Here is a 24,178-nt window from a genome sequence, read left to right on the forward strand (position 1 = left end):
ATGTGCAGGCGCGTGCGGCAGCGCTGACTCCGTCTCTTTCGTCTTGCAGGTTCCAAAAAGGGTAGCCTCGCGCGCCGCCGTCTCTCTGCTGCTCATTTCTCGCGTCCGCTCATACCTGTACCAACACGATCACGCAATGCTCCTTCAACAGTCATCCACGCCGATCGCTCGCTTCTGGTGCAGTGACATAAAGTACGGGTGGAGGGAGCGAGTGATAGATACAGGTGAGCCTGGAGCGGCGAGAGGCGAGAAGCGAGGAAGCAGCGCCGGCGGAGGATACATGGAGGCGGGTAGATGTACAGTGTGCAGCCAGTAGGGACGGGCGCTGGACCAGGGGCAGCTTCAGGATGGCTGGAGGTGACAGAATGGAAGGCCGCAGGTGACAGCAGAGCGCCCGATCACTGCGACAGAAGTACGAGGATCAGCGGAGAGGCCGGCTGAGGAGGGCAGGTGGAGGACTCACTGCAGTGAGAGAGGAGAGCACGAGCTGGCCGGCGACGGCGCCACGACGGCGCCGGAGCAGCTCGGACGGCTTCGGCCGGGCGTTGCTGCTTGGCGACGAGGAGCGCGGTAGCGCCGGCGCCGGCCGGGCGCTCTTGAGGGCGCCGTCCATGGCCGAGCGGCGCGGCGAGAAGGCGATGACGTTCTCATCGAGCGAGTCCGTGCCGCGGCTGCCGTCCCAGTAGCACGGCATGACGTCGTCGGGCGAGTCGAGCGTCCACATGACGCCGCTGCCGGGCGAGAGCAGCAGGAAGTCGAGCGCCGGCGTGTCGCTGCGGCGCGCGTCGAAGGCCGACGGCGGCGAGAGGCTGTCGCCGTCGAAGCCCTCGCTGAGCGGACTGTACGGCGAGCCCGGCGTGCGCGGCAGCATCTGCGGGCTGGTGCGTGCGAACGGCCGCAGGTGGTCGAGCGTGGCGGAGGACGTGGTCGCCGACGAAGACGAGTCCATGCCGCTGGTCGGCGAGCAGGGCGAGGCAATGGCGTCGCCGACCTCGAGGCGCAGCGCACGTGCCATGCGGTCGCTGCTGACGATGCAGGCGTCGTCGCTGACGCGGATGTCAGGCAGGGCGACGGCGCGCGAGCCCGTCTCGAACGCGGCGTACGCCGGCCACTGGGTCATCCAGTGCCGCGCTTGTGCCTCGTCGAAGGACGCCCGCCGCTGGGCGTAGGGCATGGAGGGTGCGAACGGCGCCGACTCGGGCAGCGGGACGCTTGCGCGTCGCGGCGTTGGCGGCGGCAGCGTCGGCAGTGTGTACGGAGACATCGGAGGTGAAGCGTCGGAGAGCGGCTAAGACGACGACGATAGTGCTGAGAGCGGACGAGGCAGCGAGATGCGCAGACGTTGACGACCAAGGTGTTGCGAGAGGACTCCTTCTTGTGCGGTCTGGAGGCTCGTCCGATGGAAGCGTTCGCTGTCGAGGGGATGACAGCGGGGTTTGATTTTCGTGACACGGGTGGGACCTGGGGTCGAGCCGCGTCTTATACGTGGAAGGAGGCGTGTGCGGGGCAGTGGGACGGCAGCAGAGGCAAGCTCCACGCTCGCTGCCCTGGTGCCTGCGAGAGCCCTCGACCCTCGACCCTCGCGATCGCGGCTCTGCCGCGGCAACCTGTGAGTGCTAGCACTCCCCGCTCGCACTCTCTCGCTTGGGAGGCATCACGCCAGAGAGCCGCTCGGCGGCGGCATCGCTGTGAGAGTGTCCGCTCGCGTGCCGCCGCCGCCCGCCGTGCCTTGACGACAGAAGCTCTTCGCACTTCAGCTGCGCCCGATCTCCCGTCCGCGCACAGCCGCCGGCAGCCAAGATCGCCCAGCACGGCACAGGAGCACGCACTCCTGTGCACAGGAGGCTGCGCAGCGGAGAGGAGACACGAGGTAGATGTGTTTGTCGCACCTTCGGGCTCTCGGCGCTCGTCGTCGCTCAGGGGCGTCCGCTCGTCAGGGGCCCGCTCCGCACTTTCTCCTCGGCCCGCGCGCTTGCCGTTATTGTCTTCTGCGCCAACGCCGCGTGTTCTAGACCGGGCCTCAATCTGTTCCGACGGCGCCCAGAAGCACTGTAGGTCGCCCCGCCCCTGAGCTGGCCGCATCCTCCGAGGCGCAGCGCAGGCCGTCGCGCTCGCGCTCCACACTCAGCGGCATCTCCCTCACAGGTGACACTGACGAGTCGGAGGCACGCTGCAGCACGCTTGACCTGAGCCCTCTCGCCGCACTCGTGGAATCGGCACAGCCACGAGGTGTGAGGGCTTCTGGTCCATCCCAGGCGCCATGCTCGCAGCTGCAGCGCTGCTTTTCCTGGCGCGCACAAGCTTCTCATCAGCCGCCAGGATCAGGCACGTGGCGCCTCCGACGTCAGGACCTGCCTCATCTAACTATTCTCGGAGGACGCGGCGTCGCAGGAGTCGCGAGTCATGCGCCTTACGTGGCTCAGGAGATCACCGACGCCGGCGGCGGGCGGCGATGAGCTGCGCGCGCGCGGCAGGCCGCACCTGGTCGCACGCCTGCAGCGCCGAAGCCCATCTCGGAATGCCACAGCCGGCCCCTCTAGCGGGCTACGCCCGATGATGCTGAGCACGTTCTGCAATGAACCTGTGCAGGTGAAGTGCGGCTGCGCCAGAGGGGCGACAGGGGTGCGGCGTGCGAGACAGGGGGCGGCCCGAAGATCGCGTCGGCGCAGCCGCGCACTGGCGAAGATCGGAGCCCCTGAGCCGCGCGAGGGCTGAAGCAGCGCCGTGAAACCAAGAAAAGTCGAGCAGCGAGCTGTCGCCAGACCGCCTCGAGGACGGGCTTCTGCCCCAGCCGTGCAGTCCAGCGGGCACACGTGACGCTACAGCCGCTGCGGCACTCATCCGGCGGCCCTGCGTCTGCTTGGCGTCTGCTTGTTCAGTAAGAGTGCGGAGTGAGGCAGCGTGCAGAACCAGCGCCCAAGAACCTCGCTCTCTTCCCTCATGCTCCCGTATCTGCTGGTCGGAAGAGGCGGCGCAGCGCACCCCTGACGCGCGCGTGCCTGGCGCAGCGCGCCCCCTGAGAGGCCGGACGCGCGCGAGCGCACCACGCCGCCAGGGGCACCCAGCCAGGGCCTTGATGCTGCTCCCAGCAATTCTAGCCCTGCCCTGCAGGCACAAGAGGTCATGTTGTCGCTTTTGACAAGGGCTTGACTGCCTCCTGCATCTGCACCCTAGCGGGCCGGATCAGCATGGTGCGCTCGGGCCAGCGCAGCGCTCAAATGCGCACGACACGGATGCGCCACAAAGGCTGCGCGGACGAGCATCGCAGCGGCCGAGTCGCTCCGAGGTGGGCGCAGCGGTCTGCTGACAGCTGACCTCAAGCCCTTCGAAGCTGCAGCTTCGGCTCCGTCCACGGGCAGTGGCCCCGACACATCCAGCGCGCAGGAGTCCCCACACCCTGGGGTGCGGACGCGTGGGCGCAGCAGAGTGCGCTGGCCGGAGGGGCCAGTGTGCTCCTATTCGCGCCCCTGCCATCCTCCTCTGCCCACGATCAGGCCATCACTGCTTTTGGACACGCACAAGGGGCTCTTCGTTCTCATCCACAGCGAGGAGCCTAGGAGGCCCAGGAGGGCGATGAGGTGTACCTTGACCCCGCCCCGTGGGATATGCTGTGGGGCTCAGGGCGCGTCAAGACCCCGGGGTCGGCCTCCTCACGGGGAGCTGCGACCCCGGGGTCTTGCAGGACAGGAGCAGGCGTGTGGCTATACCTGGCTGCGTCCCAAGACAGACCTCCCCTAGGCGCTACCTTCGCTCCAGCGACGTCAGCGACGGCCGCGATGGTGCGACGTGGAAGGCGCTGCCGTGCCAAGAGGCCGCGCTGCGCCATCACGGCACGCCGGCGTCCTCGTCGGCGCAGCGAGTGTGCCAGATGCAGCGCGGCCGAGGGGCAATGCTGAGCACATCGGCGTCAGCATCAGCGCTTCGACGTCGCCATCCAAGGCCCTTCGAAGGGCCTCCGAGGGTGCCCCGCGGCGCCGTCCGCCCCTGCCGCCCGCGCCGCGCCCGCCGCTGCGCGGCGGTCGCGTCTTCCCCCCCTTTTCACGTGGCGGTGCGCAGCGAGCGAGGCATGCAAGGGCGCGCCACAGCGGCCGCGGCGCGTCGCGTCGTGTGCCGGCGACGCGTGCGCCAGGGAGCGCCGCGGGCAGCAGGCACGGGCAGCGCCGCCATGGACGCCTCCGCCCTGAGCTCGTCGTTGCTGCGTGCTGGGCGCTCGATGCTGGCCTTGGAGTCGAAGCGAAGATGCGCGTGCCAGCTGCGGCAGACGCGAGACGCCACGGCCGCAGCATGGCTGCGCCTGCCGTGCCTTGCTCGCTGCGTGCGCCTGTCGAACTCGGCCGCTAGCGTGGGACGGCAGATGCGCTGCTCGATTGCGATCTGCCGCGGCACGAGCAGCACGATGCGGCGGCGCTGTGCATTCGTCGCTTGTGCTTTCCCCATCAGGCTGAGAGTGTCCAGAGCACAGCCAGGAGCATCTGCAGCACGAGCCTGCGGCGAGGTCCGGTCGCGCAGCGAGAGTGCACGGACGGCCCCCGGCGGGAATGACGTGCAGCGTGTGAGCTGGCCCCTGGCGACGCTCGACCAGCACGCGTGCGCCAGGTGGGCTGCGATACCAACGACCGGAGCTTCTTCGAAGGCATCAAAGTCAGCACGCAGCAGCAGATGCTGCTGGAGGAGCAGAGCAGGGCTGGCTGCCGCTGACCTGTCGCTGATGCGGCGGCCTCCACGTCGCTGCGGCCGGCGAGGCCCGTCTTGTTCGACGCGCGACGTTGGCGCGTGCGCGAGGCGAGCGCGTCATGCGAGCAGCGCGCGCTGCAAGGGACGTCAGGCCACCCGAGCGGTGGCGCCGCAGCGGCGCACCGCCGGCCAGCGCTCGCTTCCCGGCGTGCTCCGGCGCAGCGCCCATCATGCGAAGCACCTTGGTGCGAGGAGCGTGCTGCGGCACCGCCTGGCCGCGTCGTGCGCTCGCTTGCGAAGACGAGGTGAGCGTGAGAAGAGGCCCGGGCGCGCGGCGCGGCAGGGACAAGGTGCGGCGGCGGTGCGGGGTGACGGTGACGCGCCGCAGCAGCGCGCGCGCCTGCGCCGCCTGCATCTGTTGCTCTCTGCCGCGCCAAGCGCCACTTCCTGATTCCTGATCCACGCTCCGCCGCCGCGACCATGCCTCTTCACCACCACCACCCACACCGCACCGCCATGTCCAGCGCCACGAGTGCCAGTGCCAGCGGCAGCAGCAGCAGCACCGCCCGCCGCCGCTCGCCGCGCACCGCCGCCGCCGCCGCCGCCAGCAGTGGCGCCCCTCGCGCCGCGCCTGAGCCGATGCCCTACACGCGCCCCGACGCCGCGACGCAGGAGGCCTTCGACGTCGCCGGCGACGGCCTCGAGCGCGCCGCCGCCGCCGTCGGCGAGTCGGCCGAGGCGGCGCTCGGCGGCTGGCACTATGCGCCGCTCTTCGTCGCCCTCGCGCCCGCCGCCGGCGCGCTCTTCGGCGGGCGCGCCGACGCCTGGAGCGACGCCATCCTGCTGCTGCTCGCCGCCTTCTGGCTCTACCAGTTCCTCAAGGGTGCGTGCGGTGTGTGTGTGTCAGTGTGGTGTGCGTCTCACACATGCCTTTGCAGTGCCGCACGACATCTACTCTGCAGTGCGTGCCCCGCGTAGCTCACCCTTTCCGCCTCTGCTCACTCTGCCGCGCAGGCTCGCACGCGCCGCATCCTGCACGCCGACGCCATGCCCGCCGCGAACGACCCGCTCGCGCCGCAGCGCGAGGCCGCCGCCGCCGAGCTGCGCCGCGTCGAGCTGGCCAGCCTGCTCGCCTGCATGGCCAGCCCCATGGTGGGCGGCTGGATGCTCAGCTGGCTCATGGAGAACCTGACCGACGGCAACCGCTACCTGTGAGTGCGCGGGCGGCACGGCACGCGCGTGCGCTCTGTGCTCATCGCTTGTGCGCCGCAGCAACAAGTTCAATATCCGCCTCTTCATGCTTGCCGCCGGCATCAAGCCGTGGACAGTGCGTGTCGTCTAAAGCCTGAGCGCGCAGCCGCTGACCCCCGCGCCCCTCAGCACGCCTTCTCGCTGCTGCGTCGCCGCCTGCTGCACCTGCACGAGGCCGTGCTCTACCCCTCGTCGCGCGTCGAGGCGCTCAACCGCCGCGTCGCCGCCGTCGAGTCGGGCCTGCACTCGATGCGCCGCGTCGTCGCGCTCAAGGAGGATGTCTCGCTGCTGCGCGACGGCATCGACATGCCGCTGACGCAGCTGAGCCGCTCGATGCGCCGCTATGAGAAGAAGGAGGAGCATCTGCGCCTGAGTGCCGAGGACAAGTTCAGCCTGATGGAGAGCCGCCTCGAAGATCTGCGTGAGTGCACCTGGCGCCGATGCTGCGCGCTCCAGGCCCGCTGACGTCGCATGCGCCAGTGCGAGAGGTCGCCATCAACGCCGAGCTCATCGAGGAGGAGCGGCGCGAGCGCGAGCGCGCAACGACATTTGGCGCCTCGCTCTTCAACGCTGTCAAATTTGCGCTCGGTCAGGGCTCCGGCTCGCAGCGCCAGTATCTGTACGATGCGCCGCGCAGCCTGCCGTCCACTGCGTCGCTCGGCATCGGCGGGCCTGTAGACAGCTCGTCAGCGGCCTCGACGCCTGCCTCGGCCGCGACGCTCTCGCCGCCCGGCTCGCAGATTCTCGGGCACGCCGGCGCCAAGAGCGGCTCGGCCGGCTACCAGGGCTCGCCGCCGCGCTACGTTGCTCCGGCGGCGCAGTCGCCTGCCGTCGCTTTCGGCCCAGAGAAGCCGACGCACATCGCTTCGCACGACGCCTGGTACACGCACGGCGCAGCCTACTACCTTTCGCTGCCCATCGCGCTGCCGCTCTCGCTCTCCAACGCCGCGCTGGCCAAGGTGCGCGGCGTCGCCGCCGACGCCAACACGACGGCGTACGCCTACCAGGCGCAGCAGCAGCAGCAGGAACAGCTGCGCGCCGCCGTCAACGGCCACGCCTCCGTGCCGCGCAGCAAGTCGCACAGCTCGCACTCGCAGCGCCGGCTGGAGAGCTACGGCAAGGCGTGATGCACAGATGCCTGCGCGGCGCTGCCCACGGCAGGCCCGCACCATGTCTGTCTGCATCTCTGATGTCCTCGCTCGCCCTCGCCGCCTCGTATACGCACAGTCACGCCTCACGTTTGTCTCCTGGGCTCGCACGTCAGTTCTCTCCTGCCCGACTCGACGCATCACGATCCGCGCGTCGCGGGCGCCATTCCCCTACGCCAGCCCCTATACTGTAATTGTCTTTGCCTTTCTCTCCTCTCTGGTTCTGTCGGCGCGAGTGAACGATCACATTGCACTCCATCCCGCGCTCAGGTCGCCTGTGCGCCGCCCTCTGCGGGCGCCTTCTTGCTGCGCCGGCTCTTCTTCTCGGCCACCTGCGCGCCCGGCACGGCGCGCTCCGCCTGCTTGCCCTTGCCCTTCTCGGGCTCGGCGTCGGCATCGTCCTCCGGCACGCTGCGCTGCGGGCGGTCCTGCTTGGGCACGTACGCCAGGCCCGCGTCCTCGTCTCCGAGCGACAGCGGCTGGCCCCACCAGCCGAACTCGCTGGCCCGCACAAGTCCGTCGGGCGCACCAACGGCCTGGTGCATGGCAAAGCCGTCGTCGTCGGGGTCGGGCACGATGCCGAGGCCCTGCGCGTCGTAGTCCTCCTCCTCTTCATCCTCGCTCTCCTCCGGCGCCGCTGCCGGTGCAGGCGCAGGCGCAGGAGCCGCCCGTGATGCCTGCGGCTCGGCAGCCGCCGCCGGCTTGGCCGTCTTCTTCTTCGGCTTGGGCGCGCGCAGCTTGTGCGTCTTGGCGTCGAGCGTCAGCACGCGCGCCTTGCGCTGGCTCTCCATCTGCTGCTCGCGCGCCCGGCCCGCCTGCTGCTGCGGCACCAGCTCCGGGAACACCTCGACTCGCGCCGCCTCGCCGCGAGCGCGCGCCTCCTTTGCGGCCTGGCGCTCGGCGCGCAGACGCAGCGCCGCGGCCCGCTGCCGCTCCTCGAGCTCCGTGCGCGTGGCGGTGATGGAGTCGAGGAGCGCGGCGCGCGAGCCCGGCTGCAGCAGCATGGCGGCGCACGAGGGACAGCTTGCGTCGGGCAGCAGCGGCGAGGGTGCCAGGAGGGCACAGAGAATGAGTCCGCAGCTGGTGCACTGCGGCACCTGCGGGTGTGGTGGGTGCACACGTGCTGCGCGAGCAGCGTCAGCAGAAGCAGCGTGGCCGGCGGTCTGGCGCACGGCATGACTCACCATGACAAAAGCAGCTGCGCACCCGGCGCTTGCCCGCAGGCCCATCGGCCTCGGCCTTGAGCGCGGCGATGGCCGCGTCGAGCGTCTGCATCTCGAGTGTCGGCTGCAGCGGCGGCAGGGCAGGCTCGGCCGGCGAGCTGCTGCCGGCTGCCTCTGCGTCCGAGCTGCTGGCCGGCGCCTGCTGTGCGGCGCGTGCCGGTGCGGCGGGCGGCGGCGAGAAGACGAGCGGGCGGCCCGGGTGATGCTGCACCTGCGTACGCCGGCTGCTGCTGGCGGCGGGCGCATGCTCGGGCGTCTTGATGTATGCCTGGCCGCTGGGCGGCGCGAGGCTGCGTGCGTCGATGGCGCGCGGCGCGGCGGCAGCGCCGAACAGGGCGGCCTTCTTGCCGCGCGCCTTGGGCGCCGCGCTGCTGGCCGGCTTGGGCGCTACGGCCACAGGCTGCGGCGGCGGCGGTGACGGGAAGCGCTGCTCGGCATAGCGTGCGGCGAACTGCTTGGCGGCGGGCGCGGGCCCGAGCAGGTCGGCGAGGTGCGCCACGAGTGCGGTGCGGCTGCCGTGCGCCTCGAGCGCCGGCAGCAGCTGCGCCGTGACCGTCTCGGTGTCTGCAGCGTGCGCGTCAGCGAGAGCGCGACAGCGACGGGCGGCCGCAGTGCTCACCAAGGCCGGTGAGCGAGGCGAGGGCGGCGGCGGCGTCCATGCTGCGCGGCGGATGCGGGGTGTGGCAGACGAGAAGGAAGCGGCGAGGCGCGGCGAAGGCGAGGTGGAGGCGCCGCTCGCAGTCGCAGCGCGCTGTTCCCACGCTCCCGCAGCGCTCGCCCTCGTCTCGGCATGCCAGCACCGACGCCGCTCCTGCCTCCCGCCCACATCCTCAAGGCACAGCGCTGTTGGCCGCACAATCTCGCAGCCGCACCATAGCATCGAGAGGCAGGCACGGCACTCCGGCAGCGGCAGGCAGCACGGGCGTGTGCGGCCGGGCGGCAGATCGGGCGTAAGCGGCTGCTGGTGCGGGGCGACGGTTGAGCAGGCAGCAGGAGGTCCTGCTGCGCCCCAGCGCGTTCTCTGCTCCTCGCACCACCATCATAGCCGCACACATGGCACAGCCGCAAACCTCGCTGCCACTGCGCAGCCTCGCACGCAGCAGCAGCAGCCGCAGCACGGCACGCGCCGAGCCCGACACTGCGCCCGACGGCGGGCCGGCCGGCTGGCTCGTTGTTGCCGGCTGCACGACGTTCTTCTTCGTTGTGCTCGGCCTCATCTACAGCTTTGGCATCGTGCAGGCCGAGCTCGGTGCGTGCGTTGTGCTGCGATGCGTGTGGCAGGGCTCACACTCTCTCCGCAGCGCACCGCGGCGTCGCCTCGTCGGCCACGCTCGGCTGGCTGGCGTCGCTGTCCGTCGTGCTCTCGAGCGTCTTTGCCCTGCCCTTCACGGCGCTCGTGGCACGCATCGGCAACGCGCGCAGCGGCCTCGTGGCGGCGCTGTGCGTGGGCGGCGGCTACGTGCTGCTCTCGTACGCGCTGCACGCGCTGCCGCTGCTCTTTGCCGCCCAGGCCCTCGTCGGCGTCGGCTACGGCCTCATGTTTGCCGCCTGCAGCTCGCTCGCCACGCAGTACTTTGTGCGCCGCCGCGGCCTCGCCGGCGGCATCGTGTACGCCGGCTCGGGCGTCGGCGGCGCCGTGCTCGCCGTCGGCCTCTCGCGCCTCGCGCGCGCCGTCGGCCTGGCATGGGCGATCCGCATCTACGGTCTGCTGGCGCTCGCCGTGCTCGTGCCTGCCAGCTGGCTGCTCAAGCACCGCGTGCCGCCGCCACTGGCCATGGTCCGCATGTGCGTGGCGCCGTGCGTCGGCTGTACCTCGCGCTCATCTCCTTTGCAGGTCGTACCTGCGGCAGACCAACTTCCTCCTGCTGCTCGCTGCCACGGCGACCGTCACCTTCTCGCTCTTCGTGCCGCCGTTCTTCCTGCCCACGTTTGCCGTGTCTGCCGGCTACACGGCCGAGACGGGCGCGTGGCTTGTAGCAGGTGAGCAGCACCAGCCACAGCGCGTCGGGGAGAGCCGCTCACGTCCGCAGGCTACAACCTCGCCTCGGCGCTGGGCCGCATCATGTTTGGCTTCCTCGCCGACTCGCGCTTCGGGCCGATCTCCTCGCTGGCGCTGAGCATGCTCTTGATGTGCGTGCGCCTCATCGCGCGCGGCACGCCGCTGACAGCTCCGCAGGGGCGCAAGCATCCTCGGCATCTGGAGCGTCTCCGACAGTCTCGCTGCGCTGATCTCCTTCCTGATCAGTGCGTAGCCGCAGCAGCTCTGCAGCGCTGCTCGCTGACTCCGAGTTCCTGCAGTCAATGGTGCAGCAGCCGGTGCGCTGCTCTCGCTGATGCCGATCGTCAACGCATCCCTGTTCGGCGTCCAGGAGACGGTCGTCGTGCGTGCGGACACGCCTGTCTAGAAGCAGCACGACTGACAGCGCGGCCACAGACCATGTCGATGCTCACGATGAGCCGAGCCATCGGCTCAGGCGTCGGCTCGCCGGCAGCCGGCTACCTGCTCGACGTGAGTCGGGCCGTGTGCGAGCTGCGCGCCGTCACTGACGATTGGCTGCCAGGCATTCGGAGGCGCGGCGTCGGGCACGAGGGCATACCGACCCGCCCTGCTGCTGGTCGGCAGTGTCTCGCTCCTGAGCGCCGGCTTCGTGTGCACGCTGCGCTGGCGCCTCGGCGGGCTGGACCTCAAGAAGCGCGTGTGAGGAAGCAGGGAGAGGGCCATGTGCGTGGCTTGCCATGAATAAGAATGCGAAGTGCAGCCTGCTGCTGCAGCGGCACCAGAGCGTCACGACGTTCTGGGCTGGCTTGTGGGCAAGATGCGCAAGACGCCGGCACGGCATGCAGGCCGCCGGCAGGAGCGGCGCGGGCGCCGGCCGAGCCGCCGGCTCGCAGTGCGCCTGTGGGCCAGCTGCAGCGAGGCGGCGGCTGCCCCGACGCCTCCTGCGCTCCCTCGTCTGCCGCTGCATCCTGCGATGCTGTCTGCGGCTCTGCGTTAGCTGCCGCGTCACGCCGCTGCCGCTGCGGCTGCGGCTGCATCCTGCATCACGCTCAAACGCACGCTTGCACCGCCATGCAGCAGCGGAAATGCGGCGTGGTCATGCTGCTGATCCAGAGCGACAGCACAGGGTCCGCAGCAGCCGCCGCCAGGACGCAGGCGCAGCGCAGCGCACCGAGCGTGTCTCTTGATGCGCCGCTCGCCTCGCGGCTCGCTGCCGTGGGCCGACGTCGCGGTGCTTGTCCGTTGGGCCCGCTGCGGCGCTGCTGTCTGCCCCCCTGTGCTTGCTCCTCGCTGGTCGCCGGCGCTCGTCGCTACTACCACCACGCATCCCCATCCCACCCACTCCTACTGCACGATGCGCCTCGCACCCCGCCTGCTGGGTGCCGCCGTGCTGCTCGGCTGCGCCGCGTCGGCGGCGGCCCACGTCGGCCACGGCGTGCCGCGCGCCGGGCGCTCGTCGGCCGCCGGTGTGCCGCTCGACCTCTACGAGCGCCACGCGGCCGGCAGCGCCGTGCGGCATGCCAAGGTCGCCCGTCGACGCCGCTCGCCCGCAGCCACAGCGCCGACGAGCGAGGCGCAGGAGGCGGCCATCACCGATGAGACGGACGCCTGCACGCCGTACAGCATTCCCGAGGTCTCGGCGCTCGAGGGCACCTTCCCGACGGTGTGGGAGATCGCCGACATCCTGCCGGGCGACGTTCAGGCGCAGGGCGTCTGGAGTGCCATCCAGAAGTCGGGCATCATCCCCAAGAGCGTCAAGCCAAAGGGCACGCGTGGGTGACAGAGCACTGCCGTGCCTGGCCAAGCACTGACCCCGCCCGCAGCCGACGGCGACTTCGACAGCTTCACGCCCACGTACGACCAGAGCAATCCGGACTGCTGGTGGACGTACGAGCACTGCGACGTGCCCAAGCACCCCGGCATTCCCGACGACATCGTCGGCTGCCCCGGTGCGTGCGCTATGGCCGGCGTCGTGCTGCATGGCTAACGCTGCCTCACAGAGCCGTCTACGTACGGCCTGACGTTCGACGACGGACCCAACTGCACGCAGCAGGTGCTCTACGACTACCTGCGCGACCAGAAGCAGAAGGCGACGATGTTCTACATTGGCAGCAATGTCATGGACTGGCCGCTGCAGGCGCAGCGCGGCCTCGTCGACGGCCACGACATCTGTGCGTCGCGGGCGTCGAGTGCTGTACCTTTGCGTGGCCATGCTGACCCTGGCGTCCAGGCGTGCACACGTGGAGCCACCGCTACATGACCTCGCTCAACGACACGCAAGTCTTTGCCGAGCTGTACTACACGGCCAAGGCCATCAAGGACGTGATGGGCATCACCGTGCAGTGCTGGCGGCCTCCGGTGAGCCGCGCGGACGTGTGCTCCGCGCGCCAAGCTGACGCGGCGTGCAGTTCGGCGACGTCGACGACCGTGTGCGCGCCATTGCGACGGGCCTCGGCCTCGCTACCATCATCTGGACGGACGACACGGTGAGTCGCGCAGCTGCGTCCGCGTTGCACCGCGCTTACGCCGGCACCAGGACGACTGGCAGATGAAGCCGGCGGGCAAGAAGTCGCAGAAGGCCATCGATCGGAACTACGCTGCGATCATCGCCGGCGAGAACAGCCAGAAGGGCAACATTGTCCTGGCGCACGAGGTGCGTGGCACCGTGCGGTGCGTCGGAAAAGCCGCGCTGACTCTGCTCTTGTGCACAGCTCAACAACGGCACAATGCACGAGTTCATCTCGCAGTACCCCAACATCAAGGCCCGCTTCGACCACGTGGTGCCCGTCTTCAGCTGCATGAACAACACCAAGCCGTGCGTGGTGGCTGGCGCCCCGCTGCTGTGGCACAGCTGACACGCCTCGCTGCAGATATCTCGAAGACATTACCTACCCGAGCTTCGAGGAGTACATCGCCGGCGGCGTGGCGTCGGGCCTGCCGGGGCCGGACATCAAGGCCGTGTCGACGACGTACGCGCCCGTCCTGGCCCAGGCCACGTCGGCTGCCTCGCAGCAGAGCGCCGGTGCCGCCGGTGCGACGAAGCAGAACAGCACGGCGGCCGGCAAGCAGAGCGACCAATCGGCGGCCGACGGCCAGAAGAAGAGCAGTGCCTCGCCCGCATACTCGGCCTTCGGCGCGGCCATGGCTGTGGCGGGCTGCGGCGCGGTCGCGCTGATGGCCACGCTCTAAACGCTGCGTGGCTGCGTGACCGGACGTTGCCGCTTGAGCCCGTCGAGAGCCAGCAGGGCCGAAGAGATGCAAGCGGCTCGTACCTGGCGCCAATGCAGCGCGAGACGACGAGCTGCAGTATGCGCCCCCGATGTACCAATATCGTGGCCCTGTGCCGCCGCTGCTGGCCAGCGGCGTCGCTCGATATCGACAATCAAGCGAGCCCCTGTCCACACCGACATCGGCCCGTCTCCAACTCCCAGTCCAGCCGCGCGTGTCCTTCTTGTCGCGGTCTGAGGCTCACGCTTCCATATGTCATCCTAATAGCCTGTATTGCTACGTACGGCATAGATATCATACGCTCCACGCCCTCCTCGTCTCGCCTGGCAGGCAGACGGATGCGCTTGCTGCCCTCTCGAGCGCGAGCGCAGCGCTCGGTGCGCCGCTTAGAGCTTCGACGACGGCTCCAGCTCGCCGATCTTGAGCTTGCCGCCCTGCTTCTTGAGGACCTTTTCGCTGTCTGCAAGCCATGAGGACCACGTGTCAGCAGTGCGGGTCGCTGGCCAACATCGGATCGCGCCTGCGCCGGCTGCGGAGATCGTTCTGCGCTGCATCGGCTCCGGCTGTCCACTTGTGTGTGCGCTGTTGCACACCCTGTGCGCACGGCACACTCTGTGCCGTCGTGCGCACACGGATGCACCGCCGGCCCCGTCGCGCAGGTAGCCTGACGCCCCGTGCGCCGCGCTCCCACGTACGCGCCACACAGCGCACCGGCTCTCGCCGCTAGCCGTCAGAGAGAGCGAGACACACGCACGGTACGTCCACTGGAGGTGCGCGAGCGTCAGCACGGAGACGGCGCGCAGGCACAGCGGCGCCGCTCACAAAGGCCTCGGTCGCGTCCTTGCCGCCGTTGCGCAGCAGGATCTTCTTGCCGCCCGGGTGCTGGTGGATGGTCAGCGGAGCGCGAGCACAGCGCGGCGCGCGGCTACGCACGTCGTCGAGGAACGACGTCACGTCGTACACGCCGCCGTCGACGACGACCCAGACGGACTCCTCTGCGGGTGGGCGTGTGAGCGGCGTGGCGCGGGCGAGGTGCGGCCGCGACTGCACGCACCCGACGCGTGCTTCTTGACCTCCTCGGCGCTGAATGTCTTGCTCATGGCTGCGGCGGTGCGGCGGGGTGTGTGAGGGGATGGACGTCGGCGGCGAAGGCGCGCGCGGCGGGGCGCGCGCGCGTGATCGCGGCACAGGCATCAGGGGCCGCTGCGCGCTGCCGGCACGGGAGGACGATAGCCGGATGCGGGGCGCACCGCATGGCAGCGCCGCTCGTCCAACAGCCGCGCGCGCATTTCGCAGCGGCGGCTTGCTCGGCACATCGGCGCCAGCCGTGCAGCACAAGGGCGATGGCGCGGCATCTCACAGCCCTCGCTGCCGAGGGCGTACCATCGGGTGCAAGCGTGAGCCCTCCACAGCAGCAGCGACCGGCTCGAGGCTGAGCCGAGGCAGGCGAGGACGGCAAGACGCCGATCGCCCGCCGATTGTTCTCGAGCACAGTGTGATGGTCTGGGACGCGTCGCGCGCGCGAAATGTGCCTGGCGTGTAGAGTGGCGCTCTCCTCGGCGAGCAACACCGAGCAGCAGCCGCCTCTGCCTCCCGACCACTGCACCGCTCCCGCCGCCTCGCCCGCACTCCACACATGGCTGCCTTCCAGCCGGCGTCCGGCCTGCGTGGCCTCAAGCGCTCCTGGTCCGGCAACGCCTCGGACCTCGGCGCCGACGAGAACGGCAGCGCCGTGTCCACCGCAGCTCGCTCATCCCTCGCCACGCCCGCCTCGTCGCTGCTGCCCGGCTCGAGCCCGGGCAACCCCATCGAGTGGAGCCCGTCGCCGGAGCCCGAGGTGCGCCGCAGCGTGCTCCCGCCGACGCAGCCGTGCGAGCGCGACGTCGCCAACGAGCCGGGTGCGTCTCAGCCACGCAGTGCGCCGCATGTATGCCGCTCACACTGCACCTGCCGCAGCGGCGTCTGGCTCGCGCCCGCGCGCCCTCGTTTCGGGCCCGGCGCAGCGCCGCAAGGCGACGGGCAGCGTGGCGTTTGGCGCTCCCCGCCCGCGCGCCGCCGCTGATGAGCACGAGGCTGGACCATCAGCCGCGAGCACGTCGGCGCAGGCCGGGCCCTCGGCGCCGCGCGATGCTGCGAGCCTCTTTCTCAAGTCGACGGCGCAGCTGCGCGAGGACCGCAAGGCCACGGGCGCGCTCTTCAAGGCGGGCGACGCGCGCACCGACACCGACGCCTGGGGCGCAAAGAAGCCCAAGTTCAGCGGCATCTTCCTCAGCATCGAGCAGAAGATGGTGTACAAGATGGTCGTCGACGAGGGCAAGAATGTCTTCTTCACGGGCAGTGCCGGTGCGTCGAGCGGAACGAGGGCCCGAGTGGTGCGCGCTGACTCTGCTGCAGGCACGGGCAAGTCGGTGCTGTTGCGCGAGATCATCGCCGGGCTGAAGCGCAAGTATGCGGCCAAGGCCGACTGCATCGCCGTCACGGCCTCGACGGGCATTGCGGCGTGCAATGTCGGCGGCGTCACACTGCACAGCTTCGCCGGCGTAGGCCTGGCCGACGGGCCCGTGGCGACGCTGGTGAGCAAGCTGCGCAAGAACCGCAAGGCCAGCAGTCGCTGGCTGCGCACTAGTGTGCTCATTGTTGATGAGGGTGAGCGTTGCGGCGTGGCGCGTCGTAGCTGTCGGCTGACGCCGAGGCAGTCTCGATGATTGATCCGACGCTCTTCGACAAGCTCGAGGAGGTGGCGCGCCTGGTGCGCAAGACGCCGAAGCCCTTTGGCGGCATCCAGATCGTCGTCACGGGCGACTTCTTCCAGCTGCCGCCGGTGAACAAGGCGGGGCAGACCAACTTTGCGTTTGACGCGGAGAAGTGGGACGAAGTGATCCAGCACAAGGTGAACCTCACGCAGGTCTTCCGGCAGAAGGACGGCAGTGAGTCAGCAACGGCACGCTGCGGCAAGAGAGGCGCAGGCTGACCGCCCTCCAGGCTTCGTCAAGATGCTCAACGAGATGCGCTTCGGGCAGATGAGCGCAGACACCATTGCACGCTTCCGCACGCTCGACCGCCGGCCTGCGCCGCCGGAAAAGGGCGTCACACCAACCGAACTCTTCCCGCTGCGCGCCGACGTTGAGCGCGCAAATATGGGCCGCCTGGAGGCGCTGAAGCAGGAGCCGCGGTGCTTCAACGCGCGCGACGGCGGCGAGATGCCGCCCGAGCCGCGGCAGAAGCTGCTCTCCAACTTCATGGCGCCGCCGAGCATCACGCTCAAGGTCAACGCGCAGGTGATGCTCATCAAGAATACCGACGACACGCTCGTCAACGGCAGCATTGGCAAGGTCACGGGCTTCATGGACGTCAACGAGTACAAGGCACGCGTCGCGGCCGGCGAAGACCTCTCGCGCACGAATCGTGACGGCTCCGTGATGCTGGCGGAGCGCAAGCCGGAGATGATGGCGATGCACGCCGGCGCGCCCGAGGCGGCGCCGGGCACCAAGGCGCCGCGCTCGCGCTCCTCGTCGCCGGCCAAGTCTCTCGGGCCGCTGCCCAAGTACCCGCTCGTCAACTTCATCGTGCCGGGCGGCATCCGTGCCGAGCTCGTCGTGCCGGAGATCTGGAAGAATGAGCTGCCAAACGGCGAGATCCAGGCGCAGCGCGAGCAGATTGTGAGTGCATGCTGCCGCCAGCCTGCGTCGAGACGGTGCTGACCCTGGCGCTCCCTGCGCGGCCAGCCTCTGATTCTTGCATGGGCCAGTGAGTGCCGCCCGACGCGAACACCGAACGTATGACTGACCGACTCTTTCGTTACGCCTGTAGTGTCGATCCACAAATCGTGAGTGTCTCCTTCCGCTTCTGGCCTGGGCTGCGAAGCTGATGCCGTGCCCACAGACAAGGCCAGACGCTGCCGTACTGCAAAGTCGACCTGAGCAAGGTGTTCGAGAAGGGTGCGCTTGCTCCGACTCGCGATGCCGAGCCTGCGCTGACACCGCCACGCACAGGTCAAGCCTACGTGGCCATCTCGCGCGCCACGTCTCTCGAAGGCATCTGGGTCGTGGGCTTCGATGCGCGCAAGGTCATGTGCCACCCGCGCGTGCTGGAGTGGTCCAAGACGCTGAATACGCTCGTGCCGCCGAAGGCCGAGTAGCGCCGCCGCGTCCGCGCATCTGTCTCTGTCCGCATGTCCACACTGGTCCCACCATACACTGCATCCAGCTCCGCCGTCACCGCACACTCAATGTCAGGCACACCTCATTCAGAGCACGCGTGAGCAGGAGAGAGCGCATGCGATAGACGAGATGTACAGCGTGTGGCTGGGGGTGAGCATAGCATGGGGGAGGGGAGGGTGTGGATGGGTCAGTGAGGCAGGCGCGCTCGTGGCGCGGCCGGCGCGGTCGGGGCCACTTTTGTACGAGTGAGGGCTGCGAGGCCGGCGGTCAGCTGCGGGCTCCTGGTGACTGGCACAGCTGATGCTCACCTCTCGAACTCGCTCGGGACGCAGGCAATGTGGCCATCATGACACGCGCAGGCGCAGCTCATGCCTCGCGCACCTCGGCGAGCTTCTTCATCAGCTTCGCGCTCGGCGGCGTGATGCCCTCGCCCTCCATGCCGTCGGCCAGCGTCTGGATCTTGTCGTCGGGCAGGCCCGAGGCGTGCAGCACCATGGCGGCAAACTTGAAGGCCTGCGGCGCGTCGACGCTGATGTCGTCGAGCATGGTGATGGTCTCCTTGAGGCCGCTGACGACGTCGTCGTCCGAGAGGAGCTGCGCCTCGCGCGCCGCCTTGAGCAGCTCGCACACGAGCTGCACCTCGGACTCTTTGCGCTCGAGCACCGTGCCGAAGATCTTGTCGATGAACTCGGACCGCCGCGGCGCCGGCAGGTCCTCGAGCGCCAGCTTGCCCTCGCTGATGTCCTTGACGGCGAGGAACTCCTTGATGTCGTTGGCGATCTTGCGCTTGGCCTCCTCGTCCGACATGCTCTTGCCCGCCTCGTCGCCGGCAGCGGCGTCGTCGGCCTCCTTTTCGTCCTCGTCGTCCTTGCCGTCGGCACTGGGCATCGGCTTCGTGCGCGGCGCGAGGTTGAGCTTTGGCCGTTGCGGCTCTGCGGAAGCCGGCGTAGCAGGCTCGGGAGCCTCGCTCTGCTGGTTGAGCAGGTGGAACCTGGCGGGGCACGGGTCAGCACGGCGTGATAAGGCAACGCAGCGCAAGGCACACGCACATGTTCGTCGTCGAGTTGGTGCGCGACGGAGGGTTGCTCCCGTCCTCCGACTTTTGGTTCTTCTTGGCAAAGACGCTCTGCGGGCCGATGGCCGACATTGGCCGGTTCGAATCGCTGCGGTGGATGCTGCAGAGAAGGCGTCAGCTGCTGACGAGCATGCGGCTGCTGCGCCGCACTCACCCCTTGCCGAAGCTCGACAGGTCGCCGACCTTGCTCTGCCGCGGCGGCGGCGCCACGGTGCTCCAGCCGTCGGGCCCGACGGCGCCGACGCCGCCAAAGTCACCGCGCGCCTGGCCACGCCGCGAGCCGCCGCGCTGGATCGGCCCGCCACGGGCCGCCCGCGCTGCGTTCTCGGCGTCGTTCTGTGCCTTTGCCCGCGCAGCCTGTGGGTGGGAGAGAGTCAGGCCGGCGCAGCACATGGGCGCAACGAGCTACTCACGTCTGCGTGGATCTGGGCAATGGTCTTGGGCGCGGCGTTGTCGTGCCGCGGGATCCAGTCGCGCGAGCGCAGCTCGATCACGTCCTGCAGCATGAAGGCCATGCGCGAGTTGACGCCCGGCGCATCGCGCATCTCCGCCATGCGCGTGAAGTAGATGTCGATGTGCTGCTTGGCCTTGGGCCCGTCGAGCGTCTTGCCGACGGTCGTGAGCAGCTTGCACAGCGACTCGATCTCCTCCTCCTCGGGGTCGGTGGCGTTGGCGAGAAGCTTCTTGATGCACAGGTGCATGATGCGCTCCGTGAGCATGCCGAGCTTGTACAGCTCGCCGATGAAGCGCACAAGACCCAGGCCGCGGCGCTTGGCCTTGGCCGCCTCGTAGTACTCCTCGGACAGCAGCGCAGCCTCCTGCGGGGCCGCAGCAGGCTTCTCGCCGCGGGCCTCGGCCTCCTTGGCCTCGGTCTCGTTGCGCTCGTTCTGCTCCTTCTTCGCCTTGTCCTCGACCTCCTTCGACTTGGCGGCGGCGACGGTGGCGTCGCGCGCGGCCCAGCCGTGCTCGAAGTCCTCCTGGCAGCGGTTGATGAGGTACTTGCGGAACAGGGTGCCGCCGAACGCGGGCTTGCTCTCCGAGCTGAGCGCCTCGTCGCGCACGTCGGGGCTGAGCTCCTCGTTGAGCTTGCGGCAGAGGCGCGCGTACATCTCCGACCACGCGGCCTCGTCGGTCGCCTTCTCGAAGATGAGCGCGATGACCTGCCGCAGCGTGCGGCCGTCGGTCTCGTCGACGGACTTGTTGGCCCACTCGAGCACCTGGTTCGAGATGCTGTCGAACTTCTCGAGCGTGAGCTTGTTGAGCAGCGCCTTGACCTTGCGCTGCACCATCTCGGGCGAGTCGGCCTTGGCGCTCTGGGCGCCGCGCGTGCCTTGCCAGCGCGTCTCGGACATGGCGAGCGGCACGACCTGATCCAGCGGGATGGTCGGGCCGCCCTTCTCGGGTGGATTGACCTGGTTGCGTCCGCCGCCGCCGGCGTTCGGGTTCGGCGCGCGGCCGCGGCCAGACTTGGACCGGCCGCCGGCGGGCACGCCCGTGCCCATCATGTCGCGCGACGGCATCGCGCTGCTGCCGCTGGCGGGCCGCGAGAGCGGCTGCGAGCGGGCGCCGGCGTTGAACGAGCCCATCGGCCCGCTGCCAAATGCGCTGCCCGAGCGTGCGCTCGAGGCGGCAAAGCGCTCCTCGCTCGTCTTGGGGTGTGCGAAGGAGCCCATGCCGCCGGCGCCCTTGCCAAAGGCAGAGCTGCCGCCGAGGCCGAGGCCGATCGAGCCGCCGCGCCCCGGAGGTGCCGGCGGGCCCATGCCGGATGTCCGCCGGCCGCCGCCGGAGCGGCCTGTCTGCGCCTGCGACGGGTCCATGCCGATATCGGCCAGCGGCGGCAGGTCCACCGGCTTCTCCTTGTACACGCCCATGAACTGCAGCAAGAAGTCCCGGTCGTAGCGGAACTTGCCGGGCTCGGCCGACTCGTTCAGCTCCGGCTTCGGCGACTGCATCGACGTCGGGTAGGCGACCTTGCTGATGTCCTCGATGAAGCGCGCCGAGCCGAGCGACTGCAGCGCTGCGGACATCGGTGCATCGGACGAGGCACCCGACGGCGTCTTGCTGAGGTCGAGCTGCGCCACGGCGGGCCGCTTGCGCTTCTCGAGCGCCTCGGCGTCCAGCTTGACGTTGGTGCTCGAGGGCACCGAGGTCATCTGCGGCTTGGCGGGCAGGCCGCCAAAGCCGGGCGTGCCGGGCGTGCGCGGGGTGCTCGGGATGCCGGGCGTGCGCGGCGGCGGGCCGTCAAGCGGCGTCTGCGGCATCGACGAGGCCTCGGCAGCCATCCGCTCAATGTCGGCCACTGACCGCCGCGGGGCGGAGCCGGCGTCGAGGGCGTCGGCCGACTCTTGCAGAGACGTGTCGATCGCATCGGGGCGCGCCTTCTTCGCGTCCTCTGCCTGGGCCGCAGACGAGTCCTCGGCCGCCTTGGCAGCGTCTGCCTTGGCGCTCTCGTCGTCGCTGGCCTTCTGCTTGGCCTCCGCAGCAGCCTTGGCGTCGGCGGCCTCCTTGGCCTCGCGCTCCTCGCGCTGCTTGCGCTCGGCATCGGCCTTCTCCTGCGCCGCCTTCTCCTCCTGCGCCTTGCGCTCAGCGGCAGCCTTCTCTTCGGCCTCGCGAGCAGCGGCAGCGGCCTTTTCTTGCTCCTCCTTGGCCTTCTTCTCCTCTTCGGCCTTCTTTGCGGCAGCAGCGGCAGCCTCGGCCTCGGCGGCAGCCGCCGCCTTGGCAGCCGCGGCCTTCTCCTCCTCAGCCTTGCGCACGCGCTCGGCCTCTTCAGCAGCGGCCTTCTTCTTGGCCTCGGCGGCAGCAGCGTCGGCGGCGGCCGCAGCGTCGGCCTTCTCCTTGTCCTCCTTCTCCTTGGCCGCCTTGGCCGAAGCAGAGGCACCGCCTTCCCGCTTGGCCTTGGCCTCGGCGGCCTTGGCTGCGACCTGCGCCATGAAGTCCTGCGTCGTCGTCGCCTTGCTCTTCACGGCCGGCGAGGCGGGCGCGGGCGAGGCGGCGGCGACGGGTGGTGTCGCGGCAGCGGCCTTACTGACGGCGGGCGACGGCGCGGCGGCCGGTGCGGGCGCTGCGGGCGCAGGGGCGGGCGACGAGACCTTGATGTCGACCGAGGCACGCGTCTCGGGGTTGACGATGGGAATGGCGCTGCTGGTGCGCTTTGACGGCTCGAAGCGCTGCGCGGCCGGGCTCATCGTGTTGCTGCTGAACGAGTGCGACGGCGAGTGGCCGAACGCCGGACCGCCGTGCGGCGCGAAGCTGGCCGGCCCGCGCGCGTTTGGCGGCTGGCCCATGCCGATGTGCGCCGGGTGCGGCGAGCCCGTGGCGGAGGGTGTGGCGGGCATGGCCGAGCCACGCGTCGAGGCGGGCGACGAGAGGCCGGGCGTCGACGGCGCGCCGCTGCTCATGCCGTTCTGCGGCACGCCCATCGGCGAGGCGGGCATGTTGCGCGGCGAGCGCGGCTGGCCTTGGGCCATGTCGTACGGCGCGTGCTGCTGCCCGGCCCAGTGCGGCTGCGGCGCCTGCGGCTGGTAGTAGCCGTGCGGCACGGGATAGTAGCCGTACTGCGCAAGGGTGTCAGCGGAAGCGTGCGTCACGCTACGGATGCGCGACTCACCATGTGCGGCGGCTGCTGTTGCTGCTGCTGCGGCGGCTGCTGCTGCTGCTGCCACTGCTGCGGCGCGTTCATGCTGTGCATGTGCGGCATCGGCGGCGCGTGGGCCATGTGCGGCGAGCGCGGCTGCTGGCCGTGCGGGCCGGCGTGGTGCGCCTGGTACGGGCTGCCCGGTGCGCCGTTGTTGCCTGGGCCGCGCGCATTGCCGGGCGTGCCGGGCGCGTAGTGCGTCTGCGACGGCGAGCGCTGGTTCTCAAACGAGCGCGGCGCCGTGTGCTGCGGCGGCCGCAGCGCCGAGGGCCGGTGCTGCTGGTTCGACGTGGCGGCGGCGCCCTGGTGCTGCTGCTGCGGCGACGAGGCGGCAGGCGCAGCAGCGGCGGCGCCGTCGGCACCTGCACCAGCGGCGGCCGGCTGCGCGGCGTGCGACGAGCTGCTCGAGCCGCCGCCCTGGAAGAGCTTCTGGAAGTCGACGGTGCGCGCCGGCTTGGCGGGCGTCACGGCTGCGGCGGGCGCGGTGCCCTCGCTCGGCGTGGCGGCGGCCGCGCTGCCGTTGGCAGGCGCCGCGGCGGCCTCGCCGCCGGCGGGCTTGAAGCCCATGACCTTCTCGCGCGCCTGCTTGGCGTCTGCTGCGTCTGCAGCGAGACTGCCAAACTGCGTGGGCTGGTTGCCCTTGAGGTGCTGCCCGGAGCTGGGCTGCGCGGCGGGCGACGAGGAGAGGATGCTGTTCTGGTCCGCGACGGAGCCAAAGTTGATCGACGCGGCTGCGCAGATGCAGGGTCAGCGACGCGCGCACGCACGCCACCAGCGACCAGTGCGACTCACCGATGCGTGCGGCGGGCGCAGGACCCTTGGCGAGGCTGACGGCCGACTGGCGGCGCGTGTGGCCGTTGGCAGCGGGCGCGCTCTCGGTGGCGCTGCTACTGGAGGAGGCGTTCAGGGTGCCCTTGGGCATCGACGTCGGAGTGGCAGAGCTCGCGGCGGCGTGCGGCGCATCGGAGCCGGGCACGGCAGACGACGGCGGCGGCGGTGCGCGGGCCTTGTTGGCGGCGGCGGCGTAGTTGAAGGCCGGCGCCTTGGCGGTGAGCGCGGGCGAGGCGGCGCTGCCCGTGCTGGCAGCGGGCGCGCGGGGACCGGAGGCAGACGGAGCGGCAGCGGCGGGCTGGCTCTGGCTCTGGCTCATTCCTGGCACGCGGCAGGCGCAGAGGACGCAGCGGCGCGGACGGGCGCGCTGCTGACTCGCGTGGCGGAGCGGAGAGGGCGCGAGGCAGACGACGCAGGGGCAAGACGCAGGCGCACAAGGAGGAGCGGCCGGCCAGCGGAGCGAGGGCGAAGGCGGAGCAGCGGGGGGCGCGGGCAGGAGCGACGAGCCTGCGGGCAGGGGCGGCGCAGGCAGGCGCGCGGCGGGTGAGAGGGGGAGCGAGGAGTGGAGACCTCGGCGGGAGCGGCACAGAGAAGACTGGCCGCGGATGGAGGAGCAGAGCACCGCCGCGACGACGACGACGGGCCCTGCCAGGCCAGGCCAAGCGCAGCAGCGAGCCGAGCACGGCACGGCGCAGGAGGGCCAAGCTCACGCCGCGCCGCCGCGCGCTCACCGCGCTGATGCTGACGCTGCCCGGCGCCTGCCGGCCGCAGATCGCCTGTTGCTTCTGCCGCCGCGCCGCGAAGGCGGCGCCGCAGCGCGAACAAAAAAATTAGGGCGGCGGACACGGCGAATAGAGCGCGCCGTGCCTGGCGCTTGCCGCCGAATACAAGGCGGCCCGCGCGCGTTGTAGTGCGTGCCCAGCGGACCCCTCTGGCGCGCCTGCCCGTCGCCCGC

General features: G+C 70.2%; 7 protein-coding genes across 7 annotated transcripts; 3 read left to right on the top strand and 4 right to left on the bottom strand.

Moving 5' to 3' along the window:
• Positions 1-398: 398 nt before the first annotated feature.
• FA09DRAFT_339035 (hypothetical protein) lies at positions 399-1,174 on the bottom strand (the record flags this gene model as incomplete). The annotated part of the gene is made up of 2 exons (XM_025744170.1): positions 399-437; positions 464-1,174. 2 exons carry the CDS (start codon positions 1,172-1,174, stop codon positions 399-401), a joined length of 750 nt encoding a protein of 249 aa, XP_025597812.1.
• A 4,215-nt stretch (positions 1,175-5,389) lies between these two features.
• On the top strand, positions 5,390-7,332 carry FA09DRAFT_308672 (hypothetical protein). Its single transcript, XM_025740587.1, has 6 exons — positions 5,390-5,557; positions 5,613-5,635; positions 5,689-5,885; positions 5,947-6,001; positions 6,055-6,346; positions 6,406-7,332. The coding sequence occupies exons 3-6, from the start codon at positions 5,722-5,724 to the stop codon at positions 7,050-7,052; spliced, it is 1,158 nt and encodes a 385-aa protein (XP_025597813.1). The 5' UTR covers positions 5,390-5,557; positions 5,613-5,635; positions 5,689-5,721; the 3' UTR covers positions 7,053-7,332.
• A 7-nt stretch (positions 7,333-7,339) lies between these two features.
• FA09DRAFT_360866 (hypothetical protein) lies at positions 7,340-8,977 on the bottom strand (the record flags this gene model as incomplete). The annotated part of the gene is made up of 3 exons (XM_025745283.1): positions 8,916-8,977; positions 8,258-8,860; positions 7,340-8,196 (listed from the first exon to the last, which is right to left on the bottom strand). The coding sequence occupies exons 1-3, from the start codon at positions 8,953-8,955 to the stop codon at positions 7,340-7,342; spliced, it is 1,500 nt and encodes a 499-aa protein (XP_025597814.1). The 5' UTR covers positions 8,956-8,977.
• Positions 8,978-9,349: 372 nt separating this feature from the next.
• FA09DRAFT_334398 (MFS general substrate transporter) lies at positions 9,350-10,998 on the top strand (the record flags this gene model as incomplete). Its single annotated transcript, XM_025743729.1, has 8 exons — positions 9,350-9,545; positions 9,598-10,081; positions 10,131-10,276; positions 10,327-10,426; positions 10,473-10,540; positions 10,595-10,677; positions 10,731-10,805; positions 10,858-10,998. The coding sequence occupies 8 exons, from the start codon at positions 9,350-9,352 to the stop codon at positions 10,996-10,998; spliced, it is 1,293 nt and encodes a 430-aa protein (XP_025597815.1).
• A 491-nt stretch (positions 10,999-11,489) lies between these two features.
• FA09DRAFT_319136 (glycoside hydrolase/deacetylase) lies at positions 11,490-13,834 on the top strand. The gene is made up of 8 exons (XM_025740926.1): positions 11,490-12,067; positions 12,119-12,244; positions 12,296-12,466; positions 12,526-12,653; positions 12,704-12,781; positions 12,832-12,948; positions 13,007-13,110; positions 13,166-13,834. The coding sequence occupies exons 1-8, from the start codon at positions 11,650-11,652 to the stop codon at positions 13,482-13,484; spliced, it is 1,461 nt and encodes a 486-aa protein (XP_025597816.1). The 5' UTR covers positions 11,490-11,649; the 3' UTR covers positions 13,485-13,834.
• Positions 13,835-13,909: 75 nt separating this feature from the next.
• On the bottom strand, positions 13,910-14,623 carry FA09DRAFT_360869 (putative cytochrome b5; the record flags this gene model as incomplete). Its single annotated transcript, XM_025745284.1, has 5 exons — positions 13,910-13,983; positions 14,278-14,287; positions 14,346-14,405; positions 14,457-14,518; positions 14,578-14,623. The coding sequence occupies 5 exons, from the start codon at positions 14,621-14,623 to the stop codon at positions 13,910-13,912; spliced, it is 252 nt and encodes an 83-aa protein (XP_025597817.1).
• A 3,162-nt stretch (positions 14,624-17,785) lies between these two features.
• Positions 17,786-23,735, bottom strand: FA09DRAFT_360871 (hypothetical protein). The gene is made up of 7 exons (XM_025745285.1): positions 23,185-23,735; positions 22,366-23,123; positions 19,172-22,312; positions 18,913-19,115; positions 18,733-18,858; positions 17,992-18,674; positions 17,786-17,929 (listed from the first exon to the last, which is right to left on the bottom strand). The coding sequence occupies exons 1-6, from the start codon at positions 23,540-23,542 to the stop codon at positions 18,050-18,052; spliced, it is 5,211 nt and encodes a 1,736-aa protein (XP_025597818.1). The 5' UTR covers positions 23,543-23,735; the 3' UTR covers positions 17,786-17,929; positions 17,992-18,049.
• Positions 23,736-24,178: the final 443 nt, after the last annotated feature.

The sequence above is a fragment of the Tilletiopsis washingtonensis genome (assembly GCF_003144115.1).
Source record: "Tilletiopsis washingtonensis strain MCA 4186 unplaced genomic scaffold FA09scaffold_12, whole genome shotgun sequence".
NCBI classification, from domain to species: domain Eukaryota; kingdom Fungi; phylum Basidiomycota; class Exobasidiomycetes; order Entylomatales; genus Tilletiopsis; species Tilletiopsis washingtonensis.